Source organism: Thermobia domestica, chromosome 9 (genome assembly GCF_964235325.1).
Source record: "Thermobia domestica chromosome 9, izTheDome1.hap1.1, whole genome shotgun sequence".
NCBI lineage: Eukaryota > Metazoa > Arthropoda > Insecta > Zygentoma > Lepismatidae > Thermobia > Thermobia domestica.
Genome location: NC_137462.1, coordinates 28,237,161 through 28,258,087, shown reverse-complemented (window position 1 = coordinate 28,258,087; position 20,927 = coordinate 28,237,161). Strand labels below are relative to the sequence as shown.

At 37.8% G+C, this 20,927-nt stretch overlaps 1 protein-coding gene across 1 annotated transcript in view; it reads right to left on the bottom strand.

The window, feature by feature from the left end:
• Nucleotides 1–20,927, bottom strand: part of DAT (Sodium-dependent dopamine transporter) — a 188,216-nt gene that overhangs the window by 5,999 nt on the left and 161,290 nt on the right. The window contains exons 8-12 of the mRNA XM_081770816.1: nucleotides 19,473–19,576; nucleotides 16,482–16,719; nucleotides 14,402–14,530; nucleotides 10,779–10,878; nucleotides 1,052–1,152 (exon numbers count right to left, since the gene is read on the bottom strand). Coding sequence (XP_081626942.1) covers nucleotides 1,052–1,152; nucleotides 10,779–10,878; nucleotides 14,402–14,530; nucleotides 16,482–16,719; nucleotides 19,473–19,576 — 672 coding nt within the window. The remainder of the gene's footprint in view (nucleotides 1–1,051; nucleotides 1,153–10,778; nucleotides 10,879–14,401; nucleotides 14,531–16,481; nucleotides 16,720–19,472; nucleotides 19,577–20,927) is intronic.

Genomic DNA, 20,927 nt, shown 5'->3' with positions numbered 1-20,927 from the left:
ACCACACAAAGTGGCTTATATCTTTCATCTTTTACTTTTTCCACGAACAGTAACGACACCAAAGGAGGGCAAGGGTGCAGACGCTCGCCCTGGTGGCTACGTCTCTCCCCAGACACGTTGTATTGCAATGTACGTCAATAACTACCCTTTTTGGTATACAAAAAAGCTTCCCCCGAAGTTTTCTCTGCCCCTTTGTTTGCCCACAAGAAATTAAGACTGGTATCCTCACTGTCTGCGAATAAAGCCAACAGTCACAACTTGAAGAAGTACTGTATTATATAAACATGTACAACTTTAATAAATTACCCTAGGGAGCACTATGGCGTGGTAGAGCGCTTATCTTTGGTGCGTGGGGTCGCTGGCTCGTTCCCCAGCCAAGTAGTTTGTGGACAACATCGTGTCCGTGGGTTTTCTCGGGGCTCTCCATTTCATCCCACATTCTCATTCCACCAATTTTGCATTATCATTCACTTACCTTAATCATCCATCTTCCTTAACTTTAGAAAGGGATCGAGGGCTGTTAAACTGAAGAAATTCATTTTATCTTTTTTATATATAATTATATAAATAGCCTTCCGTCTTTACTGACACGAAAACACATTATTTCCTACTAGTTACGTTGGTGACGTAATTTACCTACTTCCGTTTCAGTATGCTCTTAAGGTGAGACATCCTGGCCCCGAGTAGCACAGTCGCCAACGCTCTTGCCTTTGTTGCTAGTGATCCCGGGTTCGATTTCCACTGGGGCCAATCGGTCGGAAAAGTGTAACAGCTTTTTCGGTACAGCCATCTTAAGCAAGAGTTTCCTCATTCAGATACTTTTGCAGTAAAATTGGCTTTAAGTTTTAAATTTTCGAGTTTCCAGACAGTGAATTCGCTTATTAAAATGAAAAATATCTATAGAAAATCATTACAGCAGACAGCATTTTGTGGCACTATTTCATCAGTTATTGGCATTTCACAGTTCTGTCTATAGTCTAGTCAAACAGACAGTAGTAATATTATTTATAAAGTGTCAGTAGAATAGTTAGCAATTAACAAAACTACTTACCATAAGAAATGCAGGAGCCGCAAATTTCCAGCACACTCTCCAGTACAATCCAGGTGCAAATCCAATCATTTCTTTGATATCATCCGAGAATCTTTCGATTCCTACAACAAGAAAAAAAATAATCAACTTAAAATATTATATATAACTTATTTAAAATCAATTGCTCCATAATCATATAAATAAAGTTAATTATTTATTTATCCAGGTATACTAATCCATACATGATCCATCACGAGCTCTCTTTAAATTCTCCTGGCCAAACTTGTTCTTTGATAGTTACCCCCTCCTTCCAAAAAAAAGTTGTATCGGGTATAGAAGTAGTTGCACTGTACGAGCATTCTAAATCTTTAGTTTCGAGATTAAAGAACAGGAAGGTAACGTGTTAGTGAGTGTTTCCTCTTGTAGCTTGCTAGTTGTGGTCGCTGCAGCTAAACAGGAACGTCAATAAGAGCGGTTCAAACATGAAAACCACTAAACGAATTATGCATTTCTGTTTGCTTTACTAATTAAAACTGAGAACAAACCTTAGTGAAAAGGGAAGAAAATATGCTAGGCATTTGATAGCGAGGAACGGTAGAATGAAACTCAAATTTCAGATCGGAGATGGATCGCTTAGGACGCACCATATACGAGACATCCAGAAGTCTTGGACAACTGGTATCCAAGACGACTATTGGGACCGACAATATTCAACCATATGAAAAATCACTCACCAGCACATCCACCAGCTTGGGAAGTGGTATGAAAAACGACAATGATCTTACAGGACTTGACTGTGACACGAACAAATGTCCATGTTCTTTGATGTCAGGCCATGAAAAGATCCGTTTCTTGCCCAAATATGGACGTGCGATACTTCACAGTAAAGTAATTATTTCTTGGTTGGTGCCATATTAATTCATTCCCATAGAATCAAAATACCCATTGCATCAACATAAATTTATGATCTGCGTTTCTTGCACATCTCGGGATACCATTCATCGAGAATTGCTGCCACTTACCCATTCGGTCAATGCGACTGTATACTTCCAGAAATTAGAGCATCCATGATCAATTGAAAAATATGCTGGCAGAAGTGGTGAATCGCAGAGGTTTCATTCTGCTTCAGATAAAAACGAAGCTACTTGTTGCTAAGGTCACCCATGACACCATTATTTGACTTGACTGAAATCATATTCCTCGGACATTGCATTGCGGACTACCGGTACCATTTCTTATATTCGTTAGTTAACGATATGTAGATACTCTTCACGATGCAGCAAGATAGGAACAGTACTACTTCTTTGCTTTACGTCCCGCCAAGCTCTACTACAGTCAAATTCATAGTCTACTAATGCTGGATACATGGCATTAAGGAACGGTTGCTATTTTTTAATTCAGTGCAAATTTTACTGTACAGATCAGCCGATAAAGTTTTTGAGACAGGAAAAAGTTTCGTTTTGTAAATCAGTGTTATTATTCACAAGAGACCGAGATTGCTATCAATAACTACGTAGACACTTCATGTCTTGTTGCAATGATGCTGCAAACTTCGTGCATGGAGAGCTGGATATAGCTACTTCCTCTTCTCTAGCAAATTCGGTATTTGTGCACAGCATCATGATGAACACATCTATATCTGGCGGACTCCCCTTGTACTTAAGCAGTGAGTGTATGTGCTTTTGGCGTGGGAGATCCGGGTTCGATTCCCGGTGGAATCTCGTGTGGTTCGGATCCTACGTTAAGCTATAAGCCCACGTCTCGTATAGGATCGCTGCTGAAAGAACACCGGATGCTATGGTGTGAAGTGCCATTGGAATCTATACATGCTAGTGCCTAATACGCATTGACGGATCAACAATATATCGAAGAGGTGTTAGACCTGGATATGGTTCCTTTGCTGGAAGTCCTGCATGAAGCCATTTTCCAACATTAAACCGCATCTGACACATAATGTCCTACACTTCTTCGACGCACATGGTGTTGCACTACTTCCTTGGCCGGTGAGTTCACCTGATCTCTCGGAGATTGTCATACCTGGCCCATGATGTCTCGTAAACTACAGACATCATCCGCTTCGGGTTTCATGAGATTTGGCAACATGCAGTAAAAGAATAGCTTCTGACACTTCAAGAGAACATTCAAATTCTCAAATTCTCTATGCCTTGTGAAGTCGCAGCAATTTTGGATGCTCATGCTGGACCCATGCGGTACTGAGCTCTTGACTTTGTGCTAGGTTCTCGCGGTGCTGTCATGTGTGCCATAGAACGGAAAATACAATCGTATCACACTTACACATTCAGTCATCTGTCGTCTGCCATATTTAGGGCTACTTTTTCTCTCCTTCTTCTTGATCTTAGAATTCTAATGTTCAACAGTGTATATTGATTGCTTCAGTGTAACTTGTTACTCTACAATTTATTGCTCTGAAGTTTGTTTTGTGGTAGGAAGAAAGCTACTATCACGTGCTTATAGAGTCAATCAGAGAGAAAAAATAAGATAATTGTGATAACATTATCTCCAAAATAGGCAATGTGTTACTATTTACTCTATAGTTATTTTGACACTAGCGCCACCTGTATGGTAATTCTACCAAATACATAAATCTTTCGCTTTACTGCCTAAAAGAGTGTGGCACATCTGATTTATCTGCGATAATACAAACAATAGCATAAAACCACACGTTAAGGAAAATACTAACCTCTTGTTCCCCTTCTCAGGAATACCCTGCGAGGGTAAGTCCTAGCATTAACAGGAAGTATGTTCTCGTATCTGAAAGAAAGATCTTCAATGCAGGCCCGTATCCACAAAGGGGCTAGGGGGCAGGCCCCCCTAATTTTCCCCTAGCCTAAAGTTTCACGATAGGCTTGCAAATGAACTACAGTGTGGTGATGCACTATGATATGCTTGGATCGGGCACCCCCTAACTGCAACCGGCGCCTGTACATTTTTGGGCTATCTACGAGCCTGCCTCCACGACCTCTATTTGCCTACGTCACTCATTGTGAGTAGTGTGAATAGTATATCAACAGGTTGTGATATGTCTGAAGTGCAACAGGTTACAATTCTCTCTAGATACATCCATTCGTCTAAAAATCCACATCTGCTATCGTGACTCCATCTGGACAGAGTATTTGCAACTAAGCCGAAATCCACTATTTCTTTTATAATGCACACGCTCTACACAAAATAAAGCCCAAAAGAAATCTAACCTAAGATTCTAAGATTTATATCATTTATCCTTCCCGCCATCTTGTGCTATACGTCATGTAAAAAGAAAAAAGGAAAAAGAATATACCGCGTTATTCCATCGCCGGTCTCTGGCGCAAAGAAATAATCAGGAGATAAAGAGAAAGAAAAAGAGTAGAGCAGTAGAAAAGGGTCACGTTGAGGAGATACGAATCCGCTTCGCTTTGATTTATCGTTCTATCTGAAGATTCAACTACGTCAAGGGAATCCTTCAAAATGATCACTGCTTCTCCCCCGCCTCTTCCCATGGAGTTAAAAGATAATCGTCTACAACCGCACTGCCATCTGTTGAATACTCTGTGAAATCACATAAAATGGAGAATTCTCCCTCCCTCCCTCTCTCACTCTCTCTCTGTCTGTGTGTGTGTGTGTGTGTCTTTCTATCCTTCTTCCGTGACCACTTTCTTACATTATTATAGACTCTACGAAAGTGCGATTGGCTTTTTTTTTTTTACTTTTGGTTTCTTCGTCAAAAAGTAAAGAAGAAAGAAGAAAAGGAATCGGAACATCAACTAAAGTGTTTCTTCTAAAATCTCGGAAATTGTAAAGGTTCTCGAAGTATCGATTCTATAGAGATTGAGGTCTTAAACTGCGTGTAATAAATAGTTGCTTAGGCAAGAAAAGTGTTCCTTAAGTTTTTTCTTCTTTTTACGAGGGTAAGTCAGAAAGTAAAGGGACTTCTGAGAAAAGGGACATTTATTCTAATGATAGAAAACTGAAACATACCATTATTTTCCTACATAATCTCCCTTCACTTCAAAGCAGTTTTCCCAACGTTTTACAAGTTTTTTTTTTTTACTCCGTCGTAAAAAAAAAAAAAAAAAAAAAATTTTCGGCTGCGCCTGTAACCAATTTTTCACCGCATCAATGACTAGCTGATGGTTGACGTTTGAATTTCTTAACTTCTGGTGATGACAGGCAGGGGCGCCGATCCTGGGGGCCGAAGGGGCCCGGACCCCCAAACCTCATGTGGGCCTCGCATTGTATTTATGAATATACAATATTTGGCATAATTTGAATGCAATTTGTCTTAAAATCCTCATATATATGCCTTCTGCATCTGAATGCCTCCCCTCCAAATTTAAAGAAAAATCGGCGGCCTTGATGATAGGTATTTCCAAACCATGCTCGCAGCCTTATTTTCCGGTTCGTGATGATGTACTTAAGTTTTATCTACAATAACGATTTGCTGTAAAAATCCATATCCCTCGCGACGATAAGGGGTCATAAAAAAGGTTTACAAGAGATGTCCAATCTTCGTATCTTATGCTGCGCTGACAATTCTTTCGGGATCCACCTTGCACATACTTTCCGAAAATTTTGCCTGTTGTGTCGTCGTCAGTCGTTTGACGTCGAAAGCTGCCCGATCTTTCCTCGTCACATAAAGAAGTTTTTCCTTGTTTGAAACGTTCTATCCATCGATAAACAGCTGTCTCCATACTGCGCTTGCATTCGACGAATAACTTCTGCAGGTTTAACGCCTTCCGCAAACAAAAAACGAAGCACTCCCCTCATTTCCACCTTGGTGCAGATCGACAAGGGAGCTGCCATATCGTTTGCTACACTCCAACAACTAACGCGGGAATAAGAGTGACAAGTTGCATGGAAGTATTAGAGATTACATTAATTCAGCGCTGGCTACCAGCAGTGTTACCAAACGATAGTGCGAGAAATTCAAGTCCCTTTACTTTTTGACTTCCCCTCGCAGAAAAGCACCAGTAACCTTAGAACAACTGAACAGCATCACACTTTTATTGTCCTTTATTTTGTCCAGGAGATGAAGATAAATCTTCAAGTTTGATTCAATTCCTGAGAATTATTCATATAACACACGTACAGGGTAGTATAATTAAGCTTTTAAAACGAAATGAGTTTCGTCTGATTTGCGGACCTACGGCAGACTTTCAAATACGGCAGAATTCAATATTGAAACTAATCTATAACTTCCGCCTAAAAGAGGAATAATGTATGGGATAGAATCTGTTCATTTCTGAATCAATCAAGTGGTTTTTTTCTTTTTTTTTAACTGTTGCTATATAGGAATCAATCTTGCAACTAAAGGTGCTACTATTTCAGTTTCAGTATAAGCGGAGGGAAACGGTGCCTTAGTGGTAAAGCGCGTACCTCTGGTGTGTGCGGTCCCTGGTTCGATCTCCAGTCAAGTAAACTTGTGGTGGACAACATCGTGTCCGTTAGTTTTCTCTGGGTACTACGATTTCCTCCCAGTTTCTCATTCCACCAATTCTTCCATCATCATTCTCTAGAATTAATCACCGTCTTCCTTAAGGTTAAAGGGCATATTCGAGGAACGTCAAATTGAGATATTTCATTTCATTCTAATGAAGGAGATGAAACCTAATCTTCGGACATTGAAATAATTGCAAACATGAATTTTAGGATCAAAAGATGGATGAAAAGATTACGATCTTGGCCAACAATTTTAGGAATGATCAAAAGATTGAGATCTTGGCCAATAATTAGATTTGGATCAGGGACCACAAAATTTTTGAACGGCCCCTAAATCGAGTTTTCGTTTTTTACTTTTTTTTTTTGGAATAAGTATGTCATACTGAGTTAAGTGATAATTTGGGTTTGGTTAGACCAGTGGTTCTCAAACTTTCCGATAATGCGGACCCCCTGTTCATTCGGGAAGCGATCTGCGGACCAACTTGCAATACTATCTGAAATTTCACATCGCATTAAAAAATATACTAATTAGAATTACCACTGACAAGAAAAAGATCAGAAAAATAATGCAATAAGTAATTTATTTTAAAGATACATTACTGTTTCCTAGTGAACGAAATTTTAATCGAAAATACCGTAACTTTCAAGACTATTTTTTTTAAAAAGGAAATTCACCGACGATCATCTGAAAACGTTCTAGAAGGCCATGGATTCCATCGCGATAGAACTTGGTGGGCCGTAAAACGAAAAAATAGTATCAGGTGCATTTTGCGCTTTTAATAGGGATTTGAACTGGCCTCCTCTAAAGTGATTGTCCAAAGAATGGAACAGGTGATAATCGGACAGTACAACACCCGGGGGAATATAGTGGTTGCAATATTGTTTCCCATCCAAGTCGTAGAATGGTGTCATGAGTCATCGTAGCCACGTGGGACTTAGCGTTGTCCCGTAAACGAGGACCCGTTTGCGATTCAGAAATGATGGCTCCAGAGTTTAGAGTTTTTCTTGAACACAGCTCAACTGCTGACACTGCACAATTGCATTGACACTCTGACCAGCTGGTAGCAGTTCCCGATGCACAATACACCAAAGACACAGAAGGACCTTCTTCTGGTGCAGTGCTGGTTTCGGCTGTTTTGAAATCGGTCCATGGAATGTTAACCAATTATGACGGCGCGGTTGAGCTTCGTATAGGACCCTCCTTATTACATGTCAACACCCTGTGGCTCCGAAACAGTAAATAAACACAGGCGACTACCGCGTTGCCTTCTGGCCCGGAGTCAAAACATGTGGGACCCATTGACCCAATTTGTAGTGCTTCCCAAATTGATGGAGGTGCTGCCGAATGGTTTCTCCACTTACACTGAATTGTAGTCCCAGTTCCTCACATGTCTGGCCATTGTTCGCCTCAATTGCTGCCTGAAGATCTTTATTTTGTACATGTATTGGTCTTCCGGCACGTGGTGTTTTCGGATGTTTCATCATCGTCCTTAGACTTGTTAACCCATAACATCCCAGCGTGTCCATATGGACACGCAAATAGGGATAACTTTTTTTATGCTTGGGAGATTTTGTGTGTGGAATTTTGTGACACGGCTCACAGTGAACACATTACAACAATAACAACAAAAACTTCGTTATTTTCACATTTACTACGATCATATGGAACAAACGTAACTGAAAATATGATAGAATCAGGAAAAAAAATAATTCGGGCAGTTATCGCTGCACTGTCCGCGTCGTCACGACACCCTCACCACATGCCTGGCATATATTTTCTGTCCCGCTGTAGCGGCGTTTGATCTCCATTTGAACTCGTTCAGCATACATGCCCTTACGCTCGGTGGATGTCCCATGTTCCCTCTGTCCTTACGCAAGTTCACGATGTATCTGAACTGCCACAACAAGGTGGTACGTTGGATATACCCATACCAACAACTGACCTTCCCCTTATCTCCACTCACATTCAACTCACGGTGTGAGGTCCAATTGAACACAGATCTCCACGAAAAGGGACAGAACTTTCTTGGTTACCTTTATAGTTATGCACAAAAGTGTAGCGTTTGGTTTCGGGCAGTGGTTCTTGGTTAAGCATAATAAAAACTACCTGGAATATAACTTATGGAGAAAATAATAATAATAATAATAATAATAATAATAATAATAATAATAATAATAATAATAATAATAATAATAATAATAATAATAATAGTAGTAGTAGTAGTAGTAGTAGTAGTAGTAGTAGTAGTAGTAGTAGTAAGCTAAAATAGTGTTTTTAGTTTTCCAGAAGGAAACCAAAATGTTCCGTTTTTTTCAGGTCTCAAAAACACTAGCAGCAACACATTTTTTGGCTTTGTACATTGTAGCTGCCCCCCTCAAAAAGGACGGGCCCCTCCTACATAAAACTGCTGGATACACCCCTGAACTAAGATACATTGTCCAAACTCTCACATCTTCTCGAAGTATTCTTCACCACATTGTATGCAAAATTACATCTTCTGGAACCATTTTCGAAATGTCGAAAGTCATATTTCTTTAGGGATGGTTGTCAGGTGCTAATCATAATCAGCCACAGCACTTTCCGGTGACTCAAATTCATGGCCACGAATTTCTTCCTTCATTGTAGGGAAACGAAAAAAGTTGCATGGGGATAAATCAGGACTGTAAGAGGGCGAGACAAAGTTTTCACCCTTGACTCCGTCAGAAACGCCGTAGTTTGTCCAGCGGAGTTTGCAGATGCGTTGTCATGGTGCAAGAGGAGGCCGCACAGACCTGACTTTTGACGTTTCATCCTCACCGCTTCAAACAATTTGGGGAGGCATTTCGTCACGTACCATCTTGCCGTCAATGTTTTTTGTTCTTCCAGCAAAATTGTCATGATAGAGCCACTGGGTTGAGAAGAAAGTGTAATTCATTTTCTTCCCAATGCTGGAAGATTTCTTTATCTTTTGGGGTGGATCTGCACCTAGAAAGACCAAAACTGATGATTGCCGGTTCCTTTCTGGATCGTATTGGTATATCAAGATTTCGTCACCTGTGAATATGTAAAAATGCTTTTTGGCCGCCCTTCGTCGTATCTATCCAACATTTCACGGCACCAATCCACTCGCGACCTTTTCTGTTCATGGGTGAGTTGGTACGGGATCCAACGACTGCAGGGTTTCCTGACATTAAATTTTTCATGTAGGATTTCTCTAACTGGAGTTGATCCAATGTTGAGACAGTACTGAATTTGAGGATGTCTACATCTAGGATCTTCACTTCACATCTGTTCCACTTTCAGCACATTAACGTTTGTAGTTGCTGATGTGGGCCGTCCAGTGAACTTCGAGTATGCCCATTCCCGTCCTGAACTCTGCAAGTCGGCAGTAGACAGTGGGTTGTGAAGCGGTACTATCCACAAATGCACGCCTCAGTCTTTCATGGGATGCCTTCTTGTTTAACTCTATAATCATAGAAACTCATTGCGTGAAAATGTTCTCTTTCCACGTCCATTTTTTCTAAACGCGCAACAACTGCATTTACTACACTGGGCGTTCTGACTCAGTCATTTGTTGAACCTTTTTCAAATTTAACGTACTCTTTAACTAAACACCACTCAAACAATGATCAAAATTTCAAGGAACAGCCGATAACTCAAGGTTGATCATTCTCAAAACTTTCAGAATGTTCTCCGTATATTTAAACCCCAATTTTGATAGCTTATAACTCGGGAACCAAAATTGACACTGGAAAGTATTTCATATACGTTTAAAACAGCAATATGATTTCAGACCCATGATTCACAAGATCTTTTTCTCCTCAACAGATGGATGACTTTGCGCTGTCAGAATAATTCGGAGTTGCTCTGTGTTTAAAACATCAATAAATAATCAAATTTACTCAACTTTGACTCTGTTTACAACAGTAATCAAAGGGGCCTTGGTAATTCAATGATAGCTCTCCTACGGTTCGTGAAGTGCCACATTCGGACCCATCTTCACGAAGTGGGCTTTGTGGTGTCTGCATGTTTTTTTTTTTTTTTCGGAGTACTGCTGTTTTCTGCTACTTTTGTCATTCAACCATTATCACTCATTTCACGATCATTGTCTCTCTTAGCTTTGGAGCACAATCGTAGGACGTTAAACTAAAACATTAATCAATAATCAGTTACTAAACATCACTCTATTTCACAACATCAACTAACAATTGAAGTTACTGAACAATTCAAGAATTTACGACATTAATAAACAATTGAAGTTACTAAACAACACTTTATTTACAACACCAATGAACAATCAAATGAAATCCAATTAAAAAACAAAACACTTACCGTAAATCCAGGAAACAGCAATAGATTCAAATAGTACAGCAAACAACATGGAGTATCCAGCAGCATAGCGATCCAGAAGATTAAAGAAATAGAAACCACCCTGGAAGATTAAATAGAGAAAATAAGATTATAAAATCTGGAACAGAACTTTAATCCTGTGTTACGTTCATAAACAATGATTATTGTGATTATTTTACACGTTTAAGACAAGTATCATTGCCGATAATGATGTACTTTGAATATATTATAATATGCTTAAAGTGGTCTATATTTGTAAGCACCGACACGTGCTTATTATTTATAGACAAACCCACGTGCTCTTTTTCTAGTACAAGCAAGCAGACAACAGGAAGCATCATCATCAGGTCATGTTGCAGAAGAAGAACAGTAGCGCCACCGTTGTCTAGAAGAAGGTATAAAACACCATGTAAGATCTCTATTAACATCAGTTTCGATTGGTAAAATCCCCTTTCTTAGCTTGCCTAGAGCTCTGAGATCTTAAGCGCAACCACCTAGCTTGTCTGGAGCTCTGCGGGACACTAACCTTCTTTAGCTTGCCTAGAGCATTGAGAATTCCTAAACCACTTCCACTTAGCTTGCCTGGAATTTTGTGAAATCCTTCCTTTGGCTGCCTGGGCTTTAGGAGACGTATTTACTCAAACTACATAGAGAAAATTGTATTGATCTTCGGACTACAGTTATAGTGACTATGTTATATTGTTTATAACAGGAATTTTTATAATGAAAAGGTTGTGGGAGAAAATCGAATTCCGTGTCTAAATTGCTCCACCTACTACATTGTCAAGGTAATTTTCCGATATGATAAATAAAAAGGCCTGCAGTAAATTAATTATTAATCATAAATGCAATTGAACTTTTGTTTCAGTAGTTGCCAGCTTAAACGTTCAATAATGAAAGTAACTAAGTTTCCCAATAGCGGAAACTAGTAAATCTATTATTATAAGTATATAGTGCATATATTTAACGCGTAACATATATGTTAAGTCCAAATTTCCAATTAGGATGGCCTATGATCCAGGTACCAAAGGTCTTCACTTGACGAAACTTACCATGATAGTAGATCATGAGATCAGCAGGCAGTGTAACATTATTATGTGCGTAATTTAGTCGCCGAGTTATTGTCTATCACTGTTGGATCTTAGGCTTCGCCAAAAGATAAGTCAAAATTCCCAAGGGTTAGTCAAAACATAAGTCCAAACTCCCAACTTTGATGAACAATAAAAGGGGGAACCAAAGGCTTGCACGCCATAATATTTCAAACTTGTAGTAAGCTTATCAAGGTTTATCACCATGCAAAAAATGGTCAAGATTGGACGAGTTTCATCAATCGCATCTAAATGGCAATTATATGTCGTGCTGCTATATGAACCGTTTTCCAACCACCTAGCATTGCCGTCTAAAAGGGAAGACATCACCAGACACCGCCGCGCTTGTCATTGGCTGTTGATGGCTTTATGTCTTTGAAAGTATAAGGCTGTTGCCACGTCACACCAATAAACAAACTCTGAACAGCTCGGGAAGTTGAAAGGTGTGCTCTAAATGGCAACACAGCATTAACTCCACGTGCTTCCAGGTCTGTGAGAGTAAACAAGTGGGTTGGGCCAGGTCGGAAGTAACAGGGGCAAGAGTATAGTTAATCTTTGGAGGTGCGGTGGAGAAAAGGGGGATTTGAAGTCCAAACTCCAACTTCGATTAGTAATGACTCGGAAGCAAACGGTTTCCACTTGATTAAATTTGAAGTTGTGGCAGACCTGCACAAGCTTAGTAGGCATATGAAACTTTATGGTGTTCAAAGTTTTGATTCTTCGATTATTCTCCATCAAACTGGGTTTGAACTGAGTCAAAAGAATACGTCCAAACTCCAACTTCGATGACTAATATACGGAACTTCTCTTCATACGGGCCTTAGTATCTTGAATAGTCTTCATGAGAGTTTTTTAACTAGCTAACAAATTTTATGAGCAATAGCACATGACTGATCGCAATAAGAAGTGATTACCACATTGAACTTCCAGTCAGGAGACTCGAGTTCGAATCTTGGCCGGTCAGAACTTTTTAACATGCTTCAATTTTAATTTCAATCCATACACAGTGTGATAAGCAAGATCTTCTCCTGTAAAAAAGGAAAGTGATACGGGAATGACGAGGAATTGGAGTAAGTTAATGAATTGAGACAAATATTTTCAAACTTGTTTCCTTCATTTGTTCTATTTGATATTTTCAGTTTCTTTCAACCATTTTCTAACTCATGTATGATCAGTGTTGCTTTTTTTTCTTTCTTCTCACATGCAGTAGGTAGTGAATTAATACATTATACATACAATGAGCTATAGTGTTATTGATATAATACGATACTCATTGGACAGCACACTCCATACAATAGAGATTCATCTTACAGTAGAGAAATGGTTCTTGCATCATCCATTGTAAGCATAAAGACAATCTTCGCTGCCTGTCAACTGCTTTGGTTGGTGAGAAATGTTTCGGATGTGTTGGGTTGCATCTATTCAGGCGTTTGACAGCAGCAAGTTTTCTAGACAAAGTAATAAGATTATAACAGTTCGACCTCCATATTCTTTTGCTGGTGATTGTACTAAGACAACTATGGTATTCCCTATTGCAGTAGTAGTTATCTTGAAAAAAAAGGAAAAAAGCCTCGAAACTCAATCACTTAATGATGGATACTATTCCTCCTTTGAGGTGATTCCTGTATTAAATATTGGTACTTTCACTGATTTCTAAATTACTGAAAGATAATCTAGTTGAGCTTCATGGCAGCTCCCCAAGTCTGCTTGTTGTGTTTACTGAGAATGAGAAAACCATACAATGACGTCACACAGTTTGGAACTGGGTATGGCTTTACTGAATTAATAGTACGTCTGCTTGTTGGGTTTACAGAGAATGAGAGAAACATGCTATGATGTCACACAGAATGGAATTACATATGGCTTTACTAAATCAATAGTACATCTGCTTGTTGGGTTTACTGAAAATGAGAGAAATATTCTATGACGTCACACAGTATGGAATTACATATGGCTTTACTGAATTAATAGTACGTCTGCTTGTTGGGTTTACAGAGAATGAGAGAAACATGCTATGACGTCACACAGTATGGAATTACATATGGCTTTACTAAATCAATAGTACGTCAGCTTGCTGGGTTTACAGAGAATGAGAGAAACAGGCAATGACGTCACACAGAATGGAATTAAATATGGCTTTACTAAATCAATAGTACGTCAGCTTGTTGGGTTTACTGAGAATGAGAGAAACATGCTATGACGTCACACAGTATAAAATTAGATATGGATTTAGTAAATCAATATTACATCTGCTTGTTGGGTTTACAGAGAATGAGAGAAACATGCAATGACGTCACACAGTATGGAATTAGATATGGCTTTACTAAATCAATAGTACATCTAGAATAAGAAAGTATTTAAGGTTACCTACGAGATAGAGCTAAGACTATCTCGTCACGAAAAGATGTTGTGAACGTGATTTAACTTCTTTCTATTGGAAGGTCTTTGTGTCGTCTTGCCCCGTTGACAACCCTAAAATACTTATTTTATTTCGAATGTACGAAGAACTCAACTTACCTGTGAACAAGAAGCAAGACCAACCACAAAGTACAGAGTGAATAAACAGGCCACGAAGATTTCCCGGTGGCGACCAATGACCGGGAACTCGTCACTCAACGCTGTGATAATAGCTTCAGATCCTCCGAACTGTAAAAAAAAAAAAAAAGTACTCAAATATGGTACTTGTACCGCTTATGGCCCGGGTCCCTAATATGGCCCACCCACCACATCTCTGCAGATTTACGTTGGTGCTGCTAGATGACAATATAAACTATGTCCTCTGAGCCGCGCAAATATGTTTACGCTTGTCATGAGGACATAGTTTATATTGCCATCTAGCATCACGAACGTAAATCTGCAGAGATATGGTGGGTGGGCCATATTAGGGACCCGGGCCATAATCGGTACAAGTACCATACACAAATCTTTAATGAATTAATTGAAATTGACTTTTATGTTACTGACATTTGTAGTCCACTAGTACTGAGTTCTATTTATTTTAATGTGTAAAGTTCGTGTAGGACAATGAAAATGTTGAATTTGGGACTTGGCCTGATCAAGATGTAAACTTGCCCAAAGATATAACGTGGATAGAATAAGTAACTTCGTATGGTTTCAGAGCCATATTACGAGAAAGTTATTTTCCAATTAATGTTTCGAAATTCGTGACTAATAGGTTTTTCAACATGTCTTTATGTATGGAATCTGATGGAAATTATATATGAATATTAAATATAATAAATCAATAATGTTTTAGTTATATTGTTAAAAGTTTGAGTTGATTATAAAAATGATAACCTGCAATTAGGCCTAAGGTTTTAAGCTAATTATAAAGTTCGTATTGAACTATTGTAAGTAACGTGAAACACAAGTTAGTATAATCTATAGCTTTGAATGTTGACAACAGGAAGAAATACAATACCACAATGAATACTACTCCATCAATAAAAGGATAGTAAAAGTATGTACTATAGATTTATATATGCAAATGAATTTCAATCTCATAAAACAAATCAATTAGGGGATCGCAAAATATGCTATGTAATTTCTTGGTCATTTCCTACTCTTCTCTCTGGTTAGGGGTCTGCACTGGCTCGGGTCTACAAAGCACATATCACTTCGTGCCCGGGTCGGGCTCGGGCCATAAACTTTTAAATATGCAACCATATTTCTTGGTCCTAACTTTGTAAATATACTGTTCAACGATATATATTGCACCATTCTTTCTGGAGAACTTTTAAAGCACAACTGCAACATTAAACCTCCAACTGCTGTAAATAAAAATACAATTTTGAGTTAATTATTAAGTTTCTGTAATTTGGGCTTATTTCGGGCTTATTTGATTATCACACGAGCTCGGGCAGGACTCGGGCCTAAATGCTAAAACATATTTCGGACTCGGGTCGGGCCTCACATTGTAAATTTACGGGCTGGGTCGGGCCCGGGCTAAAAATCCAGGCCCGTGCAGACCTCTATATCTGGTACTTGGTTACACTGAGATTTATATAATGGAAAACATTCATAATGTCTTAATTAACAAGTAGCTATTTAGCAGTATATATATATATATATATATATATATATATATATATATATATATATATATATATATATATATATACGAGATGATATCAAAAAAATTGATTTAAACTGCTCGCTGAGCAAGATAATACGTTTATTATAAAAATATTACCGTGTAGGAGTTACGCCAACTATCCACTGGCTTCATCAGGGGTGCGTGGTGACTCAATGGTAGAGCGTTTACGTCTGGTGCATATAGGGTTCCCGGTTCAATCCCCGGCCAAGTAAGTTTGTGGTGGATAACATTGTGTTCGTGGGTTTTCTCAGGTTATCCCCGTTTCCTCCCACTTTATAATTCCATGAATTCTTCCATCATCAATCATTTGCTTTAATCATCATCTTCCTTACCCTAAAGGACATAAACGTGGAACTTTAAACTCAAAGATTTCATTTCAAGCTCCTTTCTGAGCTTAAAATATTCTTGGCCATATATTGTAGTGCTCTGAACACCTCATTTAGTGTTCAACAAGAAAGGAGATTTCCGCATATTGCTATTAACTTCAATTTAAATATATACCGAGCTGTCCAATCCCAAAGTCAAGAGCATCATGAAGAATATGAGTGCCCAGAAAATGGATCCAGGCATTGTAGCGATGGCTTCTGGGTAGACGATGAAAACCAATCCAGGTCCCTCGGTGGCCACTTCTTGGATAGATTTTCCGGAATTCTGTGCCATATATCCAAGGACAGAGAAGATGACAAATCCAGCGATGAAACTGGTGCAAGAGTTTATAACACTTGTTAGAAGAGCATCCCTGTTAAGGAAAGATCAAATCAGAAGTATTTACACAAAAATTTAAAATATTTAATTATATTTATTTCAAAACAATCTGAACTGACTTCACAAACGTAACCCATTTGTGTAAAATGTTACAAGCAACAGACACAGTATTATGTACGATGAAAGTGTTCCTCAAAGTTGCAGTACAACCCAGTGCTGTTATGCAACCATCATCACAATAAAGAATGTATGGTTGCCTACAAGCATGTTACTTTACGTAATTAACATCCGGTGAGATACTGCAGTCTAACTCCAAAAATTAACACCAGACTCTAAAGAACTTCATATGCAACTTTTTCAAACAAACAAACAAAAGAATAATCAAAATCAGTGCACGTATGTCGAAGTTATTAGTGAACATATCCAGAGTTGAATTGTGAACCGCCTCCTTTTTCTGAAGTCGGTTGATAATAATAATAATAATAATAATAATAATAATAATAATAATAATAATAATAATAATAATAATAATAATAATAATAATAATAATAATAATAATAATAATATTTCAGTCACAATGTGTATTAGTTTCTATTTAGAACAAATAGCTATTCGGATTAAATTGGATTGGATTTAATATTCCTTTCAGTAATGAGGCTACTTATATGAGACATCGAACCGCGAATCGAACCTAGCTCTCCCACGAGAAGCCGCGTACGCTAACCCTATAGCCACGAGAGAGCTCAAGTACCATTTCGGAAAAATATATCTCGTTCGGTTTCTTAAATAAAGATGTAAGAAGAATACTAATATTTTTGAGTTGAGGTGATTTTGAGTTTAACGTCCCTTTCAGCAGCGAGGCTATATGACACGAGACCTACTGATTAACGTGAAATCCGAACCAAATGAGCTCCCACCGGGAATCGAACCCGGGTCTCCCACGCCAAAGGCGCGTACGTTAACCGCTTAGTCACGAAGGATCTCTTCCAATATTTTGAGTTGGGCATAGTACTTTAAGTAGTAGAAACATAGATACTATGGGAGACCGACAAAAAGTAAATAAATAAGAATAACATTATAGGCTTGCAAAATGTGGATGCTGAGAAGAATAAAAAATTGCTAGATCGACTAGAAAGCTAATAAAGAAGTGACGGGAATAGTGAATGAGATGGAAAAAAATGTGGTGAATGAAATCGAAAAGAGGAAGAGAAACAGCTTTGGGAGTTATCTGAGAAAGTACTAAATGATGTCTGGATTTGGGTATCGAAAATCGGTATTCATAAAATATCGATACTTGATAGATATGTCAAAATATCAAAAACATTAGAATATCGAAATATCCAAAATATTGAGAAATCAAAAAAATCAATATACTGAAAATTATTTTAAAATATTGAAATACCGAAAAATATTGAAATGCCGGACACCGAAATATCGCATTATTGATTTTATCGAATATTTATTTTATATTTCGATATATTGATCAATAATATTTTATATCAATATTTCGGTATTTGAAGAATATTGATCGTTTTATAGAAAAAATATCAAATGATCGGAATATACAATACCGAATACTAAAAATCGAAAACTATTAAAACATCGAATTCCAAAATACCGAAAAGCATCGTATCCAGAATGTGAAAAGTTGCAAAATATTGGAATGTTGGATATCGAAATATTGCAATGTTGAAAAGTTCTGATATATCGATATTTTAATATTTGAAAATATTGATCGATATATTAGGAATAAGGGACATTCGAGGCTAGAATTGGTGGGTGGCATTAAAATAAATAATGTCCACGTTGGGATAAATGAGGACCCTCGTACATGGAAGGTTTTCAGTTTTTGGCAAACGGCTTAGAAATGATTACAACAGTGCCTATGATCATATATATTCATTGACGCATATAGAAGTGTTAAAAATATGTTTTATGTACCATTCCCTTGTGTTGTGTTAATAAAACCTTAGAACTGATGAATTGTCATCATACGAACGGGTTAAATTTACAATGGTATAAGCAACTTTTTCACAAAAAAAAAAAAAAAAAAAAAAAAAAAAGGAATGACAGCAGAAACCAGACAGATGACAATGAAAGTTCTAGTGGACAAGGAAACAGCTGTTTTATTTATCAGGAAACTTGTGTGAATCAGATTTACACCATTGTGTTTGAGAAAGTAATTTACACCTTTGTAACTTTAATCTGTCCATATCTCATCATATGTATTGTCATTATTAGGAATCAATCAATTTTTGCAAGAACAATGTCTACACAGCCATTGGGAACCGGGCTTTGCTAATATTACATTGATATTTGTCAATCAAGTAACAAATATACATTTACATGGAAAAATAATTGGAAAGTCATATATGAAGTAATTTTAAAATAACGAGAAAAGAAGAAATAATTATTTAATAAAAGTGGTTTGAGCTACGAGAGAGAAATTGAAAATATAGAACAGTGTTTCATAAATATAACGCAATTATTTTGTGTCTTTTTTGCCTTAAAAAATCAAAAATAATTATGTTCAAGGCAAATTTTTGTCATTTATGAGAAAGTCAAATATTGGAACTTCGTACCCAAAAACGCTATAAAATTTTGACCCACCGTCGTATATGTCACTTTAAAAAGTTAATTGAGCTATTTTTCTCAACTTAGTAAAGAAGTAACTCCATACACAGGGTGTTAACTACAAAAAAAAATCCCTAATTCTTATTCTGGTTTCACCAGTAATTAAATGTAATCGAGTTGCTTATAGTTGATAATAAAAAATTCACTACTTACTTGTATACGTTGTTGTGGAATTTATTATAGGAAGCAAAAGCCAAAAGAACACCAAATCCAGGACCTAATGAGAAAAAAACCTGCGTTGCGGCATCCACCCATACCTAAAAGTGAAAATAAAATAATAATTTGAACATAAGTGATTTCAAATGAAGAATATAATTGCATACGAGTTAATGGTAGAATATATAATTTTATTAGTTTTTTCTATAGGTTCTCGTAACTCAAGGCAAGTACGGATCTGGAAGTTGTTATGGGCTGTGAAAAAATAAAATTAATTAGGCCTTTGTAGGTAAAAGGAAATATATATATATACTAGACCGAAAATAAATCGACACATTTTTTGTTTTCTTTCGGAAAATAGGTTGAGGAGGACAAAGAGCCCATTTTCAAAAAAGGACCCCCTTGTTTAAAAGGATCACATTAAAGAAGCGAAATTCTACCGATGCAAAGACGACTCCAAAGTAGGAAATACGTGTTTTGTCGTTTCTGCAAGAAAAGGGTTGCAAGCGGCAATGATCCCTTCCGAAATGACAAAGGACCCGCACAATCCTTACGGAAATTTGATTTCGGTGGAATTGCTTGAAACCGTGATATGTTGTAGATATTGTGTTCCTGAGAAAAAAATCTCCATGGGTACAACCACAAATCACTTACAGTTTGGCCAGTAGAGGGATTTTGCTCCAGTCTTCAATTATTATAGGGGTTGCGAAAGGTTTATAGGCCTAAGGTATGGAAAATAAATTAGGAGAAAGGCTGTTTTAGCCAAGGATCTTATAAAATAGAGGATCTGCTTTTACAATAAAATCTTGAAGCCATACGTGACAGTTTCGCCACCCCTACTCTGCCCACTCTACCTAATAGGATCGCAATGTTTTGAGCCAACAATTATGGCGGAAACGAAAGTAGCCAATCAGACGATGGTGGAAACGAGAGTAGCCAATCAGACGTGCCGATGCTCGGTTTTTTTTTTTTTTTGGCTTCATCGATTTCATAGAATGATACATATAGGCAGATCCTCTATTTATAACACCCTTGGTTTTAGCCTATTTAGAAATTAATTATTTATCTCACACGAAAAGAAAAAAAAGAAATGAAATCTTTAGTTTTACGTCCCACGATTATGCCGGTTAGGCTAAAGGAGACGGTGATGATGAGAAATGAAGGAAATGGTGGAATGAAGAAAGTGCGAGGAAACGGAAGAATCCCGAGAAAACCCACGAGCACGGTGTTTGTCCACCACAAAGTCCACACGGCGCGACCTGGGATCGAACCAGGGACCCCAAACCCACGAAAAGAAGACTTGTGGTTAAACATAATTAAGGCAGAAGGAAGAATGGGGGGGGGGGGGAACGAGACAAGAATATGGTCATATGAACCGAGTATTAGACATGAAAACAGAATGTCCAGAATGCAATTATGAACGGAAGTAATTACGAGGCGCGTTTGGAAATT